Below are 18,138 nucleotides of genomic sequence, written 5' to 3'. Positions count from 1 at the left end.
TCACCAAGTAACCATCCTAATTTGGAACTATATCGCTGTACCTTCACTGTCGCTGGGTCAAAATCCTGGAATTCCTTGCCAACAGCACTGTGCGTCTACCTGTCAATTTTGGCTTTTGATGACGATGTAAGTAATACCTTTCCCTTCCTAACAGCACTGCGAGTATACCTACACCTAATGGACTTCAGCAGTTCAAGAAGGCAGCTTACCAACACCTTCTCAAGGACAATTCGAGATGGGCAATAAATGCTGGCATAGTTAGTAATACCCACATCCCATGAATGAATAAAAACAAACTTTTGGCTCTTATTCCACATTTAGATTTCTGATTCAAAATTCTGTATCTTTCCCTTTCTTATACTATTTGGAATGTAAAGAGCTGAGGCAATGGCTTTACAGTACGTATTATTTAAATTCTTGCATCTGTGCAATTTTCAGTAGTGTGACACTTGCCTAACACATCATACTAGTTACATTTTGTTCAATGACTCATACTAAGTAAAATTATAGAAAATTAGTACTGGAGGTAGAAAATATACAAATCAAAAATGAAGGAAATGACTAGTGGGGGACAAATGAGAGACACAGAAGGATAAGAGAGAAGAAAGGAGTGCAGAAGAGCAAAAAAAGAGGGTGACAAAAGGAAAGAGGTGGGAAGAAGGTCAGGAGAGTGGAACAAGAGGACAGATCAGAACAGGAGACCTGGGAAACAAAGAGAGGAATAGAACAGCACAATGGGTAGGGGTAGGATAGAGGTGAGAGAATAAAAGAGAAATAAGTCAAAATGAAGAAGGTGAGGTAGCTGTAAAGGAAGAAAACAAGGTAGAAATCTGAGAAGAAAAGACCATTATTTCAGGTTCACTCATTAGTATTCTGAATTACAACAGCTTTATTTTGAGTAACGGGCTGCAAAAAAAAGGTTTGGAAGGTAATTAATTATAATTTTTTTGTTGCTTGCATCTATGTCACCAATTTTCACCTGTCCAATGAACACATCACGATACATGTTGCCTAAGTGCTTCATGATTTTGTTCGTACAAAATTAGTTGTGCCCAACCCCTGCTCTTAGCACAACCTTAGTAAAATAAGAGCAGGAGTAGGCCAAACGGCCCTTTAAACTTGTTCCGCAATTTAATCAGATCATGTCTGATCCCCAAGTCTACTTTCCCTCGATCCCATTTCCCTTGATTCCTTTAGGGTCCTATCAAACTGAGCCTTAAATATACTCAGACTGAGCATCAACCCCCCCTCTAAAATAGAAAATTCCAAAGATTCAGGACCCTGAGTGAAGTAATCTCTTCCCATCTTAGTCTGAGGGCGGAATTTTCCCGTTCAAACCCCCACCACGGGAATTGTAGTGGCAGGACATAGACCATGCAAAGATCCATTGACCTCGGGCGGGATTTTCCGGTTTTTTGGGCGAGCGCGGCCGTAAAGTCTCGCCTGAATGTACATCCCCTTTTCCTGAGATTAAACCCTTTGCTCAGAATCTTAAATGTTGCATTGAGATCACCATTCATTGTTCTATAAATTTCAGAAAGTATCGGTACATTCTACTTAATCTCTCCTCATTGGACAACCCTCTTATGTCACCCTCTTAACCTTCCTTAGATTTTCAAATCCCTCAATAGCTTCTCCTTTCCCTATCTCTGTAATATCCTGCAGCCACTCAACCCTCTGAGACATCTGTGCTCCTGAATTATTCCCAATTTTAATCACTCTGATCAGTGATAGCTATGCCTTCAACTGTCTGGGCCCTAAGTTCTGGAAATCTATCCATATAGAACATAGAAGATTACAGCGCAGTACAGGCCCTTCGGCCCTCGATGTTGCACCGACCTGTGAAACCAATCTAAAGCCTATCTAACCTACACTATTCCAATATCATCCATATGTTTATCCAATGACCATTTAACTGCCCTTAATGTTGGCAAGTCCACTACTGTTGCAGGCAGGGCATTCCACGCCCTTACAACTCTCTGAGTAAAGAACCGACCTCTGACATCTGTCCTATATCTATCTCCCCTCAATTTAAAGCTGTGTCCCCTCGTGCTAGCTTCCCTACCTCACTTTTCTTTAAGGCACTCCTTAAAACCTTAAATAATAAAGTTTTTGGTCTTATGACAAAATACCTCTTCATATGTCTTTGTCATATTTTGTTTTATAATGCTCTTCCAAAGAATCTTGGCACATGTGGGCCAGACCAGATAAGGACAGCAGATTTCATCCCCTAAAGGACATTAGTGAACCAGATGAGGTTTTACAACAATCGACAATGATTTCAATGTCATCATTGGACTTATAATTCCAGATTTTTATTGAATTCAAATTTCACCATCTGCCATGCATGGCAGGATTCGAACCTGGGCACCCAGAGCAGTACCCTGGATTTCTAGTCCAGTGATAATACCACTATGCCACCACCTCCCCAACACAATAAAGCAGGAAAGCCCTCTAATGAGATTTAAGTGTGGTTCCCGGCCTTCCTAGGTGGGAATCTCATTACGTCAGTAGCGGGGGGGGGGTGACAATCACATCAGGGCTTTCACCAGATTCTGCACACAAGTCACAATTGGGTGCATAAGCCCAGCTATAGTCTTGAGGCAGTGTCTGAAAAGAGAAAAGTAAAGAAAATAGAAGTGTAGGAAGGGAATACCAGAACTTGGGACCTAGGCTAATGCAAGCAAAGCTACCATTGATAGTGATTAAAATTGGGGATGCTCAAGAGACCAGAGTTAGATGAGCATAGGTATCTTGGAGGCTTGGGGGTTTGGAGGAGATTACAGCGATGGGGAGGGACAAGAACATGGAGGTATTTGATAACAAGGAAGAGAATTTTAAAATCAAGGCATTGCCGACTGGAGATCAATATGGGTCAGTGACACAAGGGTGATAGGTGAACGGTTAGGATGTGGGCAGCAGAATTTTGGATGCCCTCCAGTTTACAGAGACTGGAATATGGGAAATCAGACAAGAATGTGTTGGAATAATTGAGCATAGAGGCAACAAATGCATGAAGGAGAGTTTCAGTAGCAGATGAGTTGAGACAGCAGTGGGGCCATGTTATGGGGTGGAAATAGGCAGCACGAATACATGGTCAGAAGCTCATCTCGGGGTAAAATATGACAGCAATCTGGTTTAGTCTCAGACAGTTGCCAGGGAGAGGAATGAAGTTAGTAGCTAGGGAATTATGTAAGTCATTAAAATAGATTGCAAATAGCTGAGGTCCCAGCATTGATCCTTGCGGCACCCTGCTAATAACAGCTTGCCAACCGTAATGACCGTTTATTCCTATCCCTCTCCCATACTTTAACCAATCCTGTCTCTATGTTAATATATGTCCACAATCCCATGAGCCTTTATATTGTCCAACAACCATGCAAGGAGAGCATGAATTTAGGTTTATCCTTGCTTGTGGAGTTAAGTGCTAGCACTGCACCTTTGGGCTTTAAGACAGGATAACTAGACACAAGGATTGCTTAATATCAATTCAGCGATAAATATCTTTTTGTGTGTAAGCATGTTGATTGAAACCTTTATAGGCATTCTTATTTTGCTGTCTAGAGACTGTTCTTTATTTCAAAGATAATGATCCAAGGATTGAAAATACTACTTAGCTTTACATTCATTATCAGTTACTCCATGCATAAAATTAAAGCAAATTATGGCTGATTATGTCAATGTGCTCATTTATATAGTGGATAATGTAATCATTTTGTCACTGCTATGTGTTATGGGCAGTGTCTGGTGTGACTTTATGCTTTGAATATAAATTGCAACATCCATATTTTTACCACATTGTTCACTTCAATCTTTTGTCTATTCATGCTGCCTTTACTAGTCATTTAGGTGGCTTTGCATCGCAAGATATTTTGATAACTGTAACTCCTTTTGTAAGGGATCCAATTGAATGAAGTGAAGCTGTTTTAATTATTAATTTCAGATCTTGCAGCACACTAGTCTCATTTTTAAGAATTTAATTTTGTTATTCATGTTACTTTTGTTTCAGTCTTTGGCCTTTTCAAAGCAGCTAATAAGAGGTGTTGAAAAGGAAAAGCTGCATGCTGTCAATGCCCAAGAATGTGAAAGACTGGCGGAGAGATGGTTGTCTGAAGAATGCATAAATGCCATAATGGGCTTCTTTGAAAAAAAATCAAAATTATGATTTTGTTTCCCCACTAATCAGTAATTTACACCCAGAAGTCTAAATTCTAGTTATGATTGAATAACATTTTTATGTTAATGTTTGAGATTATGCTGCAATTTTCTTTGTCAATACTGTTTGCAATGTAATTACTAATTGGTCATCCAAACTGCTACATGATTTTCCTAAATATTTTCAGAAATGTATAACTTTAAACATCCTTTTTATGTGTGACTACTACTTTGGGAGATTATGGATCAGTGGGGAGGGAGAGAGTTGAAATTGGGGACATTATCAAAATGTGTGATTTGTAATACTAAGTCTCTCTTGTACATTTAAATCTGTAATTTTTCATCATAAATGGATAGTACCAAAAGCAATGATAAAGCTGTTCTGGCAGTCTCACTGAATGAGTATTCATTGCTTTGCATGCTGACAGTATATCACTGAACACAACTTGGGCGCATCTATGTCCAGAAAAGATTACTGAATCAATGGGCCCATATTTGCACAGCTCTTGAAGGATGAACCATCTGTACAGCACATCAGGCATGTCTTTTCTTATTGTCCACCTTTAAGAGAAAATATTTGGAAAGTGTTAAAATAGTACAATTTAATCCTTAATCTTAGTAGAAATTAGAAACTACTTCCTTAATTAAACTATAACTGTCAGAAAACCGAGAGAATTCATTTTTATATAATATGGGACTATAATAAACACTTTATTAAAAACGGACATCGATGTGGCTATCCTAGAATCACCTTCACAGAACCCCTTTTAAAAATCAAAATTGAAGATATTTGTTCTCCATTTATGTTCATACTGAAGAATATATTTTAACTCTGCATCTTGCTTACATTATATAGGACACTTAGGAAAGAGTAAGGAGAGCAAAAAGCTTCCCTGTGTGTGGAGGTGGAAAACATGGGCATGGTTCTTAATAGTTTGCATCTGTCTTCATGAAAGAGGGGGAAATGCAGATGTTGTAGTTAAGGAAGAGAAGTGTGAAATATTGGGTGGAACAAACATGGTGGGAGAAGGAATATTAAGGGTTTTAGCATATTTGAAAGTAAATAAATTGGCAGGCCCTGATGAACTATGTCCCAGGTTGTTCAGGGAAACAAGGGAGGCATTTTTCAGGAGCATTCTAAAGTTAAAATTGACACCAGAGGCAACACAAAGGTGGAATTGTAATTGCTCAAAGATGTAAGTTTTAAGAAGCATTTAAAGAAGGAAAGCGGGATTTTTAAAGGAAATGCCAGGGCTTAGGCAGCTGAAGAAACTTCCACCAATGGTGCAGCAGTTAAAATATGCAAGATTTAAAGACTGCAGATATCAAGGAGAGTTTTAGGGATGGAAGAGATTACAGAGATGGGGAAGGCCAAATCCATGGAAATAAAGATGAGGAAGCACAGTGAATGGGATTTGGTGTGAGAAAGGATACAGGTTACACACTTGTGGATGATGTCAAGTTTACAGGGGGTAAAATGTGGGAGGCCAGCCAGGAGAACATTGGAATAGTCAAGACTAGAAGTACTAAAGGTATTGCTGAGGGTTTCAGCAGTAGATAAGCCGAGGCAGAGCCAGAGTCAGACATTGGTATAGAGTTGTGATTAGGAAGTCTAAGCAATGGTGCAAATAGGTGGAAGTTTACCTCTGGTTGAAATGTGAGACCAAGGTTGCGAACAGATTGGTTCAACCTGAGATGCCAAGGAGAGGGTTGTAGTTGGTAGCTAAGGAACGGTGTTTGTAACTGGGACCAAAACTTATTATCCACAACATTTAGAGGAAAAATCTTTTCTTATCCATGTGCTAGATGTTGGACAAGAAGTCTGATTTAACAACATGGAGAAATCGAGAGGTGGTGATAAGGTGAGCTGCGTGTCATCCAGTGTGCATATGAATTCTAATGCTGTTTTTTGGATATTGCCAAAGGACAGCATGTAGATGAAAAATACAAGGAAACCAAGGATGTACCTGTTGGGGACATCAAAGGTAGTAAAGTGGGAGCAGGAAGGAAAGCCATTGCAGGTGATATTCTGTCTACAATTAGATAGAGGAGAATGGAACCAGGCAAGTGCAATCCCACCCAACTGGAAGACAGAGGGAGGCATTGGAAGAGGATGGTTTAATCAGCTATGTCAAAAGCTGCAGCGAGGTTGAGAAAGACAAGGAGGGTTAGTTTACCATTGTCACAGACATATAGGATGTAATTTGATAAAATCCATTTGGTACTGTGGCAGGGGTGAAAACCTGATTGCAGAGATTGAAATATGGAATTCTGGGAAAGATGGGGACAGAATTGGGGGCAACAACATGTTGAAGGTCTTTAGTGACTTCAAAGGTCACTGTAATGTACTGCCAGTTGTGTTATAGGCTTTTAGAAGTTGTTCCAAAGTTGGTAAAGAGATAGGAATGTTCAGGCTCGAATTCTTCCAAGACTTTCACCTTGAGTTCCTCATTAGTAAAGCGGTAAAGTGTAGGTCGGACGTATTCCAGCAAATAAGTAGTGGCTGAGCAATGTATTGCATGAGCTTAATCAGCCAGGGACACACATCGGCCTCCCCTATAAGCTTGCACATCTTTTTTCAGTATAAATGGAAAATCTGCTTCACCTCAAGATCCTACGGCAGTTCCCATGCTGGCTGACAGAAGTAATTAAGGTTTTCAAATCTTACTTGCCTTTGCAGTTATCGGCACCATCCCATACATGATTTAATGTTTACTGGAAATCAGACTTCCTATTTCAATTAATGCCAATGCATTACAGGCAAAAAGAACATTTTCGGACAAATCTCCAGGAAATGTAAGTGTAAGTAATTAATTGAAAGTCCTGTTCAGCAGAATTTCTGCAGAACTTTAAGCGAGTAACTTTGGCATCTACAGGGTCAAAATTCAGTTCGTATCCTGGCAAATAAAGTTACTTGGATACAGACCTCATGGCAACTTAACATAATTAGGTTCAATATAAAACTGAAGGAGCAATCAAGTGTAAAAAGTACTTGACGGGGGGAAAAGGTATCTCAGAAAAATAAATTGCAAAGGAAAGCTAACAGATAAGACAGTATGTAAACATTGGGAAATGTTCATGCAAATTATTAGGCTATAAACTAAACACATTCCTACAGGAAATCAAGGGCACGTATCAAAAGCTGCTGTTCCTAGATAGAGATTCAAATAATGAGACTTGAAGAACGTATTGCAAAAAAAAGTCTCAAAAGAAAATCAAGCAAAGTCCAGATTGTATGGAGAGTGATAGATGACAAAAGGTGTAGTAGGATCAATTAGAGACTTATTATTAAGGCAGAGGTATTGGTAGGGTTTCTTTTTTTTTTGCCCCAGTTTTCACACATTGTAGATAGATGATTGTTATATTGCTATGCTATGCATTTCAATGGAAAAAAAATTGAAAATTTCAGTCTAGTGTGAGTTGAATTTTAGAATGCAAGTGTCAGCATTTCTAAAATGAAGAATGCCCTCTTTTATGCCTTGTTTTATATCTAACATCTTTACTCTTATTTGTCAAAGTTGTGCAGAAGGGATGTGTAAATCAAAGGCTGCCTGTGAGCAATGGTACCTACATATGTGATAATAGAAGATTCTTGTGTCATCATTGAGCAATGCCAGATTACAAATACAGTGAACAGGTTAGGCGTAAATATATCTAGGATAGCCATGGCTGGTTAGAACAGACTCTTCCTGGATTGAGGTAACTACACTCTTTAACAATTTTATTCATGCCCTTATAAAATATATTAAGACAATTTGTTGTCAAGTGCTTGGTCGTATGTGGGGAACGTTAAATCTCAAAAATGTGGGTTTGGGTCAGATGAGATATAAAATTGTAAAAAAAATTCTCAAGTTCCCAAATTCAACCCACCTCGTTTTAATGGAGATCAGAAACCCATCTGCTTCCTTGCCTAATTTTTTTTATGAGACTACGTACCTCAGATTTTATCTTAATATTTTTCAGTTTAACTTGTTCTGCCAGGTTTCCTGGGAAGGGAGGCTTTGACTGCTGAATCTAGCAGGAATGTGTCCTATAAGTGCGGATTTGGGCCAGGAGGTGCAGGATCATCATCATCCACCCGCGCCCCCCCCCCCACCATCACCCCAATCCCCAACTCTGCCCCTCAATGCACCCAAACTAACCCTTTTCCCACCACTGCGATTGGACCCCATTCTCTGCATAATCTGATCTCCCAGCACACTCTGGGAGATGTCCTCAGCTAAGAAACTATAAGACTATAAGATATAGGAGCAGAATTAGGCCACTCGGCCCATCGTGTCTGCTCCGCCATTCAATCATGGCTGGTATTTTTCTCATCCCCATTCTCCTGCCTTTTCCCCATTACCCCTGATCCCCTTATTAATCAAGAACTTATCTATCTCTGTCTTAAAAACACTCAATGACCTGGCCTTCAAAGCTTTCTGCGGCAAAGAGTTCCACAGATTCATCACTCTCTGGCTGAAGAAATTCCTCCTCATCTCTGTTTTAAACTATCTCCCACTAGTCCCACTATTCTGATCTTCTCCAACCTCTGGTCTTCTCATCCTTCCCTCTGCCCTCTGCAATCCCCAATGCAGCCAGGTGCTGAAGGCCTACCTGTCTAACAACCAGCCAATCTTTCAATTTGGCTAGTTCCAGTTTGGAAATGGAGACAAATAGCGTTAATAAACCCCTACCATTAAATTTGGCAGAACTTGAGGAAAGACTATTCTTCCAATGTAAGATCTCTGCTCAAAGATGTGTCGCTATAGGCCCAACATTGGTAGTAGCTAAGATTCCAGGGATCATAATAGAGGATAAATGTAATACTTAAAAAAACACAAGATATCAAGGACAGCAAACAGATTGGTACAAGGAAAAGTTGTGCCTGACATATTTACAGAAGTGCTTCGAAGAAAGAATTTACTATATTAATAAAATATAGTGGGCTTTTTATAATTCTATCAGGAAATAATAAAATTAAGTGCACTGATATTTAAAAGTCTCTCCAAATCCGAGGGTAAAATTGTCCTGGGGGAAGGCTAGGAAATGGTAGGGCTGGCTATATGGCAGGGAAGGCATCAAAAGTGGATATCTTCCAAGCATAGTGCCATATTGCCAGTAACAGAAAACCTCGTGTGTAGCCACCCACTGGGCAACCAATTGAACCAGTTAAGTGGTCAATTGAGGGCGGCCACCTGCCCCTGGGTGTGTTTTTTCCACATTGGGAGGGCCCACCACCATAGGGAAAGATCACCAGGTGATTCTGATTTTCCAGTTCTGCCCACAGCAGGAATCGTGGGTGGGACAGAAAATTTGACAGACCTGGGAAGTTCCGTTGACTGCGGGTGAGAATTTCCAGACTCGCGGTAGATGGGATTGGAAAATATCAGCTTATATTCTATCTGCCATGTTCTTGCCGTCTCACCAAATCTGTCCAAATTCATGTTGACTATGCCTAATCAGATCATTATCCAAGTGCTGATTTATCGTATTCTTTAGAATAGGTTCTAGCATTTTCCCGACTACTGATGTATGGCCAACATGTCTGTAGTTTCCTGCTTTCTTGCCCCTTCCTTTCTTAAATAGTGGGGTGACATTTGCTACCTTCCAATCTGCAGAAACTATTCCAGAACAGAGACAGAGTACAGGAATGAGATAGAGAATCTGGTGAACTGGTGCGGTGACAATAATCTCTCCCTCAATGTCAACAAAACGAAGGAGATTGTCATCGACTTCAGAAAGTGTAGAGGAGAACATGCCCCTGTCTAGTAGAAAGTGTCAAGGGCTTCAAGTTTTTAGGTGTCCAGATTAGGTGTTCAGGTGTCCAACAACCTGTCCTGGTCTCCCCCATGCTGACACTATAGTTAAGAAAGCCCACCAATGCCTCTACTTTCTCAGAAGACTAAGGAAATTTGGCATGTCAGCTACGACTCTCACCAACATTTACAGGTGCACCATAGAAAGTATTCTTTTTTGTTGTTTCACAGCTTTGGTATGGCTCCTGCTCTGCCCAAGACCGCAAGAAACTACAAAAGGTCGTGAATGTAGCCCAATCCATTACGCAAACCAGCCTCCCATCTATTGACTCTGTCTACACTTCCCACCGCCTCGGCAAAGCAGCCAGCATAATTAAGGATCCCACACACCCCGGACATTCTCTCTTCCACCTTCTTCCATCGGGAAAAAGATACAAAAGTCTGAGGTCACATACCAACTGATTCAAGAACAGCTTCTTCCCTGCTGCCATCAGACTTTTGAATGGACCTACCTTGCATTAAGTTGATCTTTCTCTACACCCTAGCTATGATTGTAACACTACATTCTGCACTCTCTCATTTCCTTCTCTATGAACGGTATGCTTTGTCTGTATAATGTGCAAGAAACAATACTTTTCACTATACTGATACTTTTCAGGCAGAGTGCATTTGGGGGTGCCTCAGAATGGCTCTAAAAGTTGGATCTGAAACACTCCCAGTTTCAAGTCCGCCCAGCACTTACAATCAAAATGGTAAAATAGGGCCCTTGTTCCAAAAGACAATCACAACCCTTAAGCTAGGATCATCTTAGGTGGTCCATGGTCAGGGACAAGAGGCTATGATTGCAAGTGAGGCCGATATGGGGATCAAGCAAGTACAAGTGGAGAAGCCTCAGCCTTTGCAATTGTCCAATAGGCTTGAAGTTTTGCCGCTTGTATGGACAAAAGTAGGGACTGCAGGGTGGATGAGCAAACTGACCATGGTTCAGAAACCAATTCAGTTGGAGAAGTTAATAGGAATATAGTTGTAGTAAGGCATAATGTAGTGAGAGGAGATAAATATAAAATACTGTAGATGCTAGAAATCTGAAATAAATACAAAAGTGCTGGGAAAAGGCAGCAGGTCTGGCAGCATCTGTGAAGAGAGAAATAGAGTTTGAGGTGGGATTTTACCACCTCGCTCGTACTGAAACTATAAAATCTCACCGAGCTCAACGGACCTTTCCATGCTCTGCCCCTCGCCCGCTCTGATTCCTGTGGCAAGCGGGCCGGTAAAATTCCAGCCAATGTTTTGAGTCCCAAGACTTAAGAGTCATAGTTCTCAAAACATTAACCCTGTTACTCTCTCCAAATTGTCATCCAAATTCCTGGACATCAATTATGTATTTTTTGTGCTGGACCTGCCACATTCAGATTCAGATTCAGTTGCTGTGTCTCTATCTGCTGCTCAAATCTTAGCTTTGATCAGCGCTTCTTCCAGCTCATCTGAGCCTGTGCCTATCCTACTGGTTCCACTGGTATTTCCGCTTTAGTTACAGTGCCTGGCCACATGCCCATTCTCCTGCACCAAAGGACACTGCTGCTTCTCAATGGTGCCCTCCAACTCTCATAGAATCCCTTTGCTCCTTATTTTTCTTTATGCCCTCTGTACACCACATGGATCTTCATTTTCATGGATGAACCTCCATTAGTTCACCCAGTACTCCACCATCAAATAGCACTGGACTTCAAAACTCCCCTGCCTACCTGTTTCCAAGCAACAGTTCATTAATGCTCCACATTGACTCCACCCTACCTTCATCAATTTAATCCCACCTTGGTACCTCTGATTTGAACTCTGGACTTCCCTCTATTGTCTCCCCTCTATTCCCCATTTACTACTGGCTTATATAAGTATCTTAATAACTGCTGCAACCAGGCCTATTGAATTAAAAATTTTTGTGTGTTCATTCACATGTGCATTTTAGCTGCTACTTCAGACCTGAGCCTCTCACTTCTAGTTCCACTTTTTTCTATCCCTTCTAACTCCTGTTTATACTTCCTAAACCCCTCTTTCCTGTTGTCATTTCTCCCTTCACTGCCTCCCTTCAGGTACTCTGCACTCCAATTATAAACAATGGTCTAACCATCATTAAAGGGGAATTTTAAAGTTTGGAAGTGTTAGTACTAGGAATATTAATTATATAGCCCTATCTTATAATCCTCTGATTTTTTTTTTAACTGAGTTGTTTTATTTAATTTATCCAAACCCCCATTACTCCTTGACCTTCCTACTCTCCTGACATCATCCCAGGCTTGCCTTCCTCTTAGAATAGCCAAAAGCTTGCTGCTACATCACAGGCTTGTGAATCTTTGGAATTCTCTACCACAGAGGGTTGTGGATGCTTAGTCATTGAATATATTCAAGACCGAGATTGACAGGTTTTAGAATCAAGTGAATCAAGGGAATATTGGGATAGAAACAAAATACTGCGGATTCTGGAATCTGAAACAAAAACAGAAAATGCTGGAAAATCTCAGCAGGTCTGACAGCATCTGTGGGGAGAGAATAGAGCCAATATTTCGAGTCTAGATGTCCCTTTGTCAGAGCTCTGACAAAGGATCATCTGGACTCGAAACATTGGCTCTATTCTCACCCCACAGATGCTGTCAGACCTGCTGAGATTTTCCAGAATTTTGGGATAGAATGGGAAGGTGCTGTGAGGTAGAAGACTAGCTATGATCTTATTGAATGGAGGAGCAGACTCAAAAGGCTATGTGGCCATCTCCTGCCCCCATCTACTGTTTCCGTTTATAATGTCATTAAGGGGAACTCTGCACAAATTTCTTCTGCTGGGCAGTTTCTAGCCAGCAGTTTATTGCTAAGTATCAAGAAAAATTCCAGTAAATGATCAGGTATCTCCTTTATAACACACGACAACTCAGTAGAATATACTTTCATTTTAAACAGTTGCATAGGATAGTGAGTAAAGAAAGCACTGTGTCATACAGAGTAATTAAATCACAGCAGAATAATTCATTTTCCAATATCCCTTACCTACTTTATTCAAGATCATGCACATTAATGTAGAACTGCTCTCCCCAGCCACGAGTCTCCAAAATGATGTTCCAACAGTAGCATCATGCTATTATATTCCAGGAAATTCCAAGGTAGTACCAGGAAAGGCATTCCTATTTGCTCTCTTTCCCCTGACTGTCCAAACCTTAAAATCCATTCCACAATTAAACTAACATTTTTAATTTCCGTGTTTTTATGTATGGATAGCAATAGTATTATTTTCCCAGGAGCAGTTTAACACACATGCTAGCAATCAGAAAAGCCTCAGAAATACCAATCTGGTTTCCAGCATAGGTACAAATTAGGGTCTGTAAGAATGTAAAACACAGTGTTCACCCTGTAACACATTAATCTTCCTGTCTGTAAATGATCTGCCATCTCCTCTGCTGAATTTATTTTCCTTTGGGTGATCTCATGATGCACAAAGTAAGAAGTTTTCTTTAAATCAAATCCAAGCGTGACAATCCAACACAGATAGCAGGAAGTGAAATTAAGACCTATCTGAAATGTTTGCCTGGTGCACCTAGAATTACAAGACCTGCATCTGAAGGTTAGCATAAATATCCATGCCATCTGGCCTCGTCAAATTTCAGGTCATGCTGCTGAGCCATTCCGCTCAGACCATGGAACATTATCAGTTTGTAATTATAAGATCTCCGCTTTCACTGCATTATTATTCTCCCTCTTAATAGATTTTGCAATTGGAATTTTTTTTAAATAATGAAAATAGTTATATGCAGAGAAATTGAAGTCAGGATAATATACTGAAAAGAATATCAGATTTATTATTCTTCATTACTGTTTTTAATTCATTTATGTTAAGGGAAGGCCTAATTTACATGTACTCACAGGACTCATTGGTTGACCTATTTCAGATTCTTCAATTATAACCAATGGTCTAACCATCATTAAAGAGGGATTTTGAAGTTTGGAAGGGTTAGTACTAGGAAGATTACTTATTTAGCTCCGTCTTTTAATTCTCTGACCATATCTTTTGTAACTATTTAATTTATCCCATTCCATTGCAGATATTTCATTTTGGTTTCCAAACTATATATTAAACACAAATATAAACGGAATCACTTCCAAAAATTGAATTGATTGAAAACAATACTCAAGACTACTCTTAGAATACAGTAGACACTTGACATTGGAATAAAGTTCCTCTTCTATTGTCCCTAATTTGATAGAATTGCACTGAATATTGGCACGGGAAACCAATGCCGATTTGAGGAAATAGACTGCTCTACTTGGCAGAACTTCAAAGGAGTCCATCTCAAAGCCATCCATAAAATGGGCATCTGGAACAGTTTATGCACATCACGCACTAAATATTCTCACCTTGACTTATATTTCTAAAGTGACCCAAAATTAGCCGAAATGCATTTATGTTGGTAAGTCAGAATAAATGGCCCGAAAACTGGGGAAGAAAATTCTCAAGTGATAGGAGAATATTCACTATAGTTTCCCGGAACCTTGCATGATTTTAACAGCAGAGAGAAATTTCCTAAACCAGGAAACCAGCCTTGAGTGTTTTTCTTTGTTTTTCTTTCCTATAGGGTTGCTTCAGTGGTCAATGATGTAAAGAGGTTTACACCATGTTAGGATCGGGCTGCCTTCATGGACCAGATGGTCTCCATCTGTCTCTCTTTGTACGTTCAGATTATAGGTCTTCCCACAAAAGTATGCACCTTAATTGAGAACATCTCAATTGGGAAAAAGTAAATAAAGGCTCCTATATCCCTAAAGGTAGAAAAAAAGAGATTTAATGACCTGAAACGCTGGCATGACTAGGTTTACTAATTCTCTTACATTTTCAATAGGATAATATCTGAGTTGTAACCGAATGCCCTTCCACCAGAGGATTACGATTTCACCAGTGATTTTTTGATGCGGAACAGCACAGAAAATGATCTCATCTATTGAGGCACTCTGTGCTATGGGACAACAGCACCTGTATGTGGCATCTTGTCAGCTGTGGACACCTGCAGAGAGGTCTTCATAGAGGAGGTAAGGTGAAGCACCTCAGCTAGTGGCAGCATGGAATTAAACTGCCATGTCAACCTCATTTTTTCTGAAAACTCAAAAGGCTGTAGAGCAGGCAGACGTTAGGAACAATAGAAAGATGGATTAGGGTAACCAATAATAATGAGGTTGGACACTTGATGACATCTGTTGGATTTCATCTATTGAAGTGGAAACCTAATGAACAGTGCCTAATTTTAGTGCTATGGCAGTGTAACTCAAACCGAATTAAGTAAATACTGACAATACACAATGTAATTGCAGCGAACTTTTGGTTTTAATCATAATTAGTTTTTAGTCCAAAATGGTATCTTGAGTTTGATTCAAAATAACCCATTGCAAATTAGAGAGAAAAAGATCAAAGGGTGGAGCTAAAATTCAGAACCAGAAAAGAGAACAACACATCTTCTAAACTCTGAAAGTGGAAGAGATAGTTAGGTTATTTTATATATGCATCGTTCACAACATACCATTCAAAAGACATATAAGGTATGTTCTAATACAAAAACAAACTACTGCTGATGCTGGAAATCCAGAATAAAAACAGCAAGCGCTGGAAACACTCAGCAGGTCTGGTTACATCTGTGGAGAGAGAAACAAAGTTAACTGGGGTGATTTTCCATTCCTGTTTCTAATGGGTGGGATCAGAAAATCCCAAACACAATTTATGCCAGCAGGATTTCGTGTTGTGATTGCCCCCACCTCCCCCCCAACCCCACTCTCCACTACAATCAAATTAAATTTCATTATCAGCCTGCCCATGTGAATCACGATGTGGAGATGCCGGCGTTGGACTGGGGTAAACACAGTAAGAAGTTTAACAACACCAGGTTAAAGTCCAACAGGTTTATTTGGTAGCAAACGCCACACAAGCTTTCGGAGCTGCAAGCCCCTTCTTCAGGTGAGTGGGAATTCTGTTCACAAACAGAGCATATAAAGACACAGACTCAATTTACATGAATAATGGTTGGAATGCGAATACTTACAACTAATCAAGTCTTTAAGAAACAAAACAATGGGAGTGGAGAGAGCATCAAGACAGGCTAAAAAGACGTGTATTGTCTCCAGACAAGACAGCCAGTGAAACTCTGTGGGGGTTACAGATAGTGTGACATGAACCCAATATCCCGGTTGAGGCCTTCCTCGTGTGTGCGGAACTTGGCTATCAGTTTCTGCTCAGCGACTCTGTGCCGTCGTGTGTCGCGAAGGCCGCCTTGGAGAACGCTTACCCGAATATCAGAGGCCGAATGCCCGTGACCGCTGAAGTGCTCCCCAACAGGAAGAGAACAGTCTTGCCTGGTGATTGTCGAGCGGTGTTCATTCATCCGTTGTCGCAGCGTCTGCATAGTTTCCCCAATGTACCATGCCTCGGGACATCCTTTCTTGCAGCGTATCAGGTAGACAACGTTGGCCGAGTTGCAAGAGTATGTACCGTGTACCTGGTGGATGGTGTTCTCACGTGAGATGATGGCATCTGTGTCGATCCGGCACGTCTTGCAGAGGTTGCTGTGGCAGGGTTGTGTGGTGTCATGGTCACTGTTCTCCTGAAGGCTGGGTAGTTTGCTGCGGACAATGGTCTGTTTGAGGTTGTGCGGTTGTTTGAAGGCAAGAAGTGGGGGTGTGGGGATGGCCTTGGCCCACTCACCTGAAGAAGGGGCTTGCAGCTCCGAAAGCTTGTGTGGCTTTTGCTACCAAATAAACCTGTTGGACTTTAACCTGGTGTTGTTAAACTTCTTAATGTGAATCACAACAGGTCTCCCACGGCGTACACCTACTGAGCAGAACCTACCAGAGGAGAACAAAAGAAAAACAACAAGAAAGATCTGGAGTGGGGAGAATAAATGGCAAAAGGTTTCATAGGGCAAGGCCAAAGGGAATGGGAACAGGGCAAATAAAGAAACCAAAGATTCCTCTAGAGGAGGTGTGAATGGCAGGGTCCTGACTAGCTGCTGTCCAAATGCAAAGTAAGGGAATTGAAAGAGGAAAAAAACAATGAAAATCCACCAAACTAAATGGGGAAAGAGATTACGATCTAAAATTCTTAAATGCAGTGTTGAGTCCAGAAGACTGTAGAGTGCTGAGTCAACAGACATGATGCTGTTCCTTGGGCTTACATTGAGCTTCACTGGAACATTGTGCAGGCCAAGGACAGAACATGAACAGGAGGAGCGAAGTGAAGAATAAAAATGACAGAAGACTCAAGCGTAGATGTACACTTGCGAACCGAATGGAGGTTTTTGGAAAAGTAGTCAACTAATCCATGTTTGGTCTCTCATGAGCAGCGAATACAGAATCCTAAATTGAAAGAAGTATCAGTAAACTGTTGTGTTTGGTGCCTTGAATGGTGAGAAGGGAGGAGGTAAAAGGGCAGGTGTTGCATCTTCTGCACTTGCTTTGAAATACAATATTAAATCCTATAATTAAATTTGTTTGTAAAATTTCACTGGCGTTCCCACAGCTGAAAAGATGTCACCTGTCACAGCTTCTCTGAGTAATGTAACAGAGAGACTGCGAGGTCTGTGTAGACAGCCGTTAATGCCCCTATTGTTCATTTACCAATTAGTTTAGAGCCTGATTATACGGACAATCCAACCACATGTAGATTATTCAGTAGCTGATTTCCCTATTTATATTAACTTAAAAGATTAATCTTTAAACTTAATCAGATACTGTTCAGGTTATTATCTGTGATAGAGTAGCAAAATTAACTACTGTACTAATTTTGAGCCATTACCATGTAAATTATTCTCTTTCCTCAATACAAGAAATAAATTATTAAACCATATTGACAAAAGAAGAAGCATGTTGCCAGATGTCGCATACAGGACCATGTCAATCAATTCCCCGTCCACTCTGCCATTGAACTCTATTATTACACGGTGAATTACATTCTCGGTTGTTTCTTAATTCATGCATCTTGGTGATGACTTGCTGGATACCAGTTAATTTGTTAGAAAATGAAATGCCAAATACAAGTCAAATTAGGTTTTGTTGTGTTTGTGCCCTCTGAATAAAGTATCATAGACTGTGATTAAAGTTGTTATCTTTGAAAGCTCATAGATTGATTAAAGTACTTAAGATGAATTGAGAATTACATGTTCTGAATAGTAACAATAACAACCTGTACCTATAAAAGGCCTTTGATGTAATAAAGCTGTCTACA

At 40.3% G+C, this 18,138-nt stretch overlaps 2 protein-coding genes across 2 annotated transcripts in view; one reads left to right on the top strand and one right to left on the bottom strand.

The window, feature by feature from the left end:
- eci2 (enoyl-CoA delta isomerase 2) overlaps nt 1-4,549 on the top strand; it is a 95,056-nt gene extending 90,507 nt beyond the window's left edge. Inside the window, exon 10 of the mRNA XM_078199089.1 lies at nt 4,010-4,549. Coding sequence (XP_078055215.1) covers nt 4,010-4,165 — 156 coding nt within the window. The 3' untranslated portion in view covers nt 4,166-4,549. The remainder of the gene's footprint in view (nt 1-4,009) is intronic.
- The window catches only part of LOC144479967 (uncharacterized), an 89,822-nt gene continuing 76,144 nt past the window's right edge, over nt 4,461-18,138 (bottom strand). The window contains exon 4 of the mRNA XM_078199102.1: nt 4,461-4,716. Within this exon, the coding sequence (XP_078055228.1) occupies nt 4,461-4,716 (256 nt within the window). The remainder of the gene's footprint in view (nt 4,717-18,138) is intronic.

Source organism: Mustelus asterias, chromosome 2, assembly GCF_964213995.1.
Source record: "Mustelus asterias chromosome 2, sMusAst1.hap1.1, whole genome shotgun sequence".
Lineage (NCBI taxonomy): Eukaryota > Metazoa > Chordata > Chondrichthyes > Carcharhiniformes > Triakidae > Mustelus > Mustelus asterias.
The sequence above is the reverse complement of the archived record's forward strand: the minus strand, read 5'-3'. Positions and strand labels throughout refer to the sequence as shown.